This window comes from Pygoscelis adeliae, unplaced genomic scaffold (genome assembly GCF_000699105.1).
Source record: "Pygoscelis adeliae isolate BGI_AS28 unplaced genomic scaffold, ASM69910v1 Scaffold275, whole genome shotgun sequence".
Lineage (NCBI taxonomy): Eukaryota > Metazoa > Chordata > Aves > Sphenisciformes > Spheniscidae > Pygoscelis > Pygoscelis adeliae.
In genome coordinates this window covers 13,250-18,004 of record NW_008824763.1, presented here as the reverse complement: position 1 = coordinate 18,004, position 4,755 = coordinate 13,250, and the positions used below count along the sequence as shown (strand labels likewise).

The 4,755-nt window shown below is 55.1% G+C and overlaps 1 protein-coding gene across 1 annotated transcript in view; it reads right to left on the bottom strand.

Moving 5' to 3' along the window:
* Window positions 1-826: 826 nt before the first annotated feature.
* Window positions 827-4,755, bottom strand: part of IFT46 (intraflagellar transport 46) — a 5,360-nt gene continuing 1,431 nt past the window's right edge. The window contains exons 2-10 of the mRNA XM_009323557.1: window positions 4,601-4,740; window positions 3,804-3,878; window positions 3,599-3,692; window positions 3,067-3,195; window positions 2,510-2,631; window positions 2,013-2,079; window positions 1,671-1,731; window positions 1,302-1,387; window positions 827-922 (exon numbers count right to left, since the gene is read on the bottom strand). Of these exons, the coding sequence (XP_009321832.1) occupies window positions 827-922; window positions 1,302-1,387; window positions 1,671-1,731; window positions 2,013-2,079; window positions 2,510-2,631; window positions 3,067-3,195; window positions 3,599-3,692; window positions 3,804-3,878; window positions 4,601-4,740 (870 nt within the window). The remainder of the gene's footprint in view (window positions 923-1,301; window positions 1,388-1,670; window positions 1,732-2,012; window positions 2,080-2,509; window positions 2,632-3,066; window positions 3,196-3,598; window positions 3,693-3,803; window positions 3,879-4,600; window positions 4,741-4,755) is intronic.

Below are 4,755 nucleotides of genomic sequence, written 5' to 3'. Positions count from 1 at the left end.
CCGGGGGGGGGGCGCCGCCCAGCCCCCGGCTATACGTTAAGCTACGCACTGCAGGTCTCGGTAGCTGCGCCGTTAGCCAAGGCACGTTTTTATGTAGCCCGTGCACTTTACGCAATAGGCCATTATAATCAAAACGCTGTTTATAGCCAGACTCTGCCAAGCTGCTAGCGCTGCGATTCCTCCTGGGGTAAGGCCAAGCACCAGCCTTGCTTTAGCAGGTTCGTGGCCTGCTTGCTCCGTCATCCTCTCCGCCCCTGCCAGAGCTGTGGCAGACAGGTGGGCAGGCGGCAGGGCAGGGGCTGGAGAGAGGCTTCCCAACAGCAATAAACTAAACTCAAGCGTCTGTGTGGTGCCGCGCTGGTTATTTCTCCTTGGCAGTAGCTAAGGGGCTTCAGAATAGAAAAAGGGGCTCAATGATACGGGGCAGAGGAGATTCGAGATCCCCAGATCAGACCGCGGAACACACTGGGCAGATCCGAGTGTTGTGTTTGAGCACAGAATTTATTCCCGCTTGCTACAGCACTTGTAGCGTGTGCTCGAGGAGCCCCTGCCCTGCAGCGTCTGTGGCACAGGGAGCCTGTCGTTGGAAAGAGCTGGTGTAATGCTGAACTGCTTGGGGGACAGGTCGGAACCGGAGCGATTAGGCAGCCTCCGCAATAAATGCGATGAGTGAAGTCCTACTCCACGAATGCAGAACAGCTCAGCAGTACCTACAGAACCAGGGAGGCTTTTGAAGTGCTGTGTGTTGCTTCACAGGCTGCTTGAGCCAAATCTCGCTGGCCAGCGGCAGACGTTGATCCAGGAGATGAGGGTTTAACGTCAAGCTTCAAGTAAAGCTTAACACTTCCGCGTCTGCTCCTTGTGAAGGTGGGTTGGATGGCGGGCTCCTGCCCTTCTTCCCGTCAGCCAGGGGCTTGAAATGCTGCAGGGGAAAGAACGCGTTAGTGCAAAGCTTGGCCTCTCGTTAATTAGAGTACACGCGTGCCTCCGAAAACGCAAGCCACTTCTGCTCCATATGAGCTGTGTCCTCAGCAGTTGCCCTGACTTCGGTGGGAAAAGCGTGCTGGGCTTACGCTGGCCTGTTAAACAACGCGGCATCCCAGCCTTGCGGCACGTCGGAGGCTCCTTGCGTATCTTTGAGGTGCTTGGGAAATGAGAAGGTTAGAAAATGTTCTTTGGACCCCTTTACCGTGGCCTACCAGCCCTTTACAAACACCCACGGCACAGCAAAGCCAAGCATAAGGAGAGAACCTTTGCAACGCTCCCAGCTGGGTGAGCGGCGCCTGCCCGCAGTCGCTCACCTGCGAGTTCTTGAACTCCGAGTAGAGGGAGAAGAGGACGTGCAGAGGCTGGATCCGACTCTTGTACACGGGGATGTCCAGAACGGCTACGAACGAGAGCAGAAGTGCGTGAGAGGGTCTGGGCTGCACCGCCCTGCACGGGGTGCTGTAAGTAAAGGCTGAGCTTCCCACTGCCCCCGACCACTCGGGCCTTCGCTCATCCAAGACTGGAGGCGCCTGCGGTACAAGAGTCTGCTCCCTGCTGAAGGCAGCAGAGAACGATCTTGGCTACTTGGGGCTGAGCCTGCACCTAGAGGTCTCTTGCTTTTAAGTGAGACAGCGCCAGGCCAGCAGCACGCTTGTGCCTTCAGCACAGTCTCCCCCGCTTACCACATATCATGTCGATGTATTCGGCCAGGTCACAGTTCATCTCTGCGGTCGGGAGGCCCACCTGGAACAGACGGGGCTGTCAGCTCCGCTCCCATACGGCAAGAGCCCGAGAGCACGCGCTGATCTCAGGCCGAGCACAGAGGCCACCCGGGCAGCAGCGGGGAGTTCAGGCGTGAGGCTGCTCCCCCGTCTTCTGGCAAGGGAGAAACGGGAAGCAGGAACAAACCTGAACGGGCCGGGCTGCGGGCAAAGAGCTCAAAATGGAGCAGGAAGCCACCTTCCATGGAAGATGCTTTCTAACACCGCGCACTGAGCTAACTACTTATTGCTCGGACGACGCACCTTTCCCAAGAGCTCCTCAAATTCTGGTGACCATTCCTGCATGAGGGTCTCGATGTCGGGCATTGGCCTGCCAGGGAAGAAAAGAACGTGAACTTCAGGATCACACGCAACTGAAATGGCTTCCTACTGCCAGACCGCTGTAAACGGGCCAGACCTCCCTTCTAACCAGCTGAGAGAGACCTGCACGGCTGCCGAGGGTCAACGAGGGCATTTTTATTTATCAAAACAAGCCTCAGCTTGCTAAGTTGCAAGTTCTGTGTGCTAGCTGTTAAAGGACTTCAAGTTACGTAGGGAAGGAGAAGTGGAGGGAGGGAAACCGAGTGTCCTGCACACACGTGTGGTACGACTGCCCTGAAAATAAAATCAGCACGTCCTCTCCCTCTCGGAGATACTTTGATAGTTTTACTCAGCGCTGCCAGACTTTGCTACCAGCCTCCCACCGACCCGAGCTTACGCTGTACGAGCGTGTGTGAAGCAGAGCTGACGTAGCGGCTCACCTGGTGTAATGGACCGTGGCAGGCGGTTTGCAGCGGTGCAGTTCGCTGATACTTTCAATCCAGTTGTCAATGGCTTTGGGGTTCTTTTCTGCATTCTCCAAACTCTTCACTTTTATCTGCTGCTAAAAACAGAAATATAAACCTGGAAGCACTTCGTGGAGTTTTGGGGCTTTTTTTGCAAACCCTGCGTTCGCTCCCGATTAACCATGCGTTTTCTCTTTCCTAGTTGCACTGTACCAACTGATTTCTGCAGACAGAAGAGCAGCTGGGAAACAAAACACGGAGTAAAACCAGGCAGTGACAACCAAAAGGAAACAAAGCTTCACCTGAGGGAAACAGACCCAAAGTCTGTACCGCGACTTGCCTGAAGCAAGGCTTAGATCCGTTGCAGTTTAAAGCTATAGATTAAAGAAAAAGGTTAGTTTTTTCTGCTTTTAAAGCCAAGTTATCAGTTGTGCTGCAACACTACAGTCACACAGACGAAAGTAAGAGTAAAATGCGATGTTTTTGCTACAGCCAAGCGCGCAGCAAATGCCTCCTCCCTCTCTGTGACTCACTGTGATGTTGTGCTGCTTGGAGTTCTCTGTCAGCCAAAGGGAGAGCACGGTGGGATCCGACTGCTTGGTCGACGGCTCGTCCAGGACCAGCAGGCCAAGGTTATCAGGCTTGCCGTCGGGACGGGGAACCTGCAGATAAACAGAGACCCTGTTTTCTACGGGAGTCCAAAGCGGGGAAAGTTGGGGCTATCTTGTACAGAGCCTCCCTGCGGTGTAAAAATCAGACCCTAAAAGGAATCGGTAGGCACGCTCGCTTGAATATGAGTTGTTAGCACAGTGGTACCTGAAAAGGACAAGGTGTTGGGCAAACGCAGCCCTCGCCCCAAATTATGTATGTGCTGTTTTAAGAGGTGACTGAACCACTACTGTGTGTAGCTTCCCGGGTCTCTAGAACGTTATCTCCGACGGCGCAGGGCAAGGGTGCGCCACCGGTGCAGGGACGGGCCGGCCTCCGCTGCCCCTCTCGCACCGATGCCACGTTCCATCTCGGCTCGTGCGGCAGGAGGTAGAGAGGAACCTGGAGCAATTGTACCTTTAGGAAGGCGTCAATGTCTCCAACTGCAGGAATAAAGTCTGGAATAAAAGGCTGCAGTTTGTGCTCGATCTCTATTGTTTTGGGAGTGTACCTGGAAAAACACAACACCACTGCGTGGGTGACTATGAACTGTCCTGCAAAACTTGCCACAACAATTGGCACAAAGGAGAGCCAAGAGCGGGCTAAAACTCCTTCAACTCACCTCTTGATGTACTCAAAGAGCTCTTTGATTTCAGAAGATACTGGCAGGTAGTCATAATCTGCTAGACTGAAGTCACTAAAGAAAGGAAGAGAAACGTGGGCAAAGATTAAGTCGCGGTAGGTTCTGTACAAGCAGGAACTGGGACCCAACTGTGGAAGGCAATCATGAAGGAAGCTGAAACACGAGGTAATAAGTCCTCTCTTAAAAAGCCTTCTTGCACACCAACACCACTATTGGGCCATGTTTTGCCTTGGGCCTCCTAGCCAAAAAAAAGGCCTTCGGTGACGGACAGTTGCTTGTGATCATAGAGACTTGTGCAGGGGATGGCAAAAGGTGGATGAGTGATCTGCACAAAGGCAGCCGTTAGGACAACAACTAGGGGGGTTAGTAATGGTTTTGGAGTTGAAAACAGTGGAAAAGGAGGAGGATTATCAGGAGACGAATGACGTGTTCCAGATGTTCCTTCTCTTTCTCGGGCATCCGCTGCCAGCCAGGGCTGAAGCCGAGACAGGAGGCTGGCTGACACCTTCGGCCGCTCCCGGCTGTGCCTTCCGTTGGTACAGCAAAGCAGGGCACGGGGATTGTCCGAGGAGCCGCCCTGGGTGGCTGCAGTTCGTCGCACGAAGGAACCTCTTTCCTGGGCCACCCGGGTAGGAGGAGGAAGGGGCTGCCCGTCCCGATGCCCACGGCCATGCTCGCCCTCGTGGGACGACGAGCACACCGGCGGAGCCGAAAGGGCCCGTACGGCACCCGACCGGCACCGGACCCTGGGTTCTCGGACCGGCAGCGCCACTTACCCCTCCAGCGCAGCCCCGTGCTCCTCCGAGTCGTCCTCCGAGTCGGTTTCGGAGGAATCCTCTTCCGAGTTGTCGTCGTCATCGTCGTCCTCGTCCTCGCTGAGAGCGGGGGCGGGGGCCGAGCGGGCTGCCGCCTCCTCCTAGGCGGGAGGGAC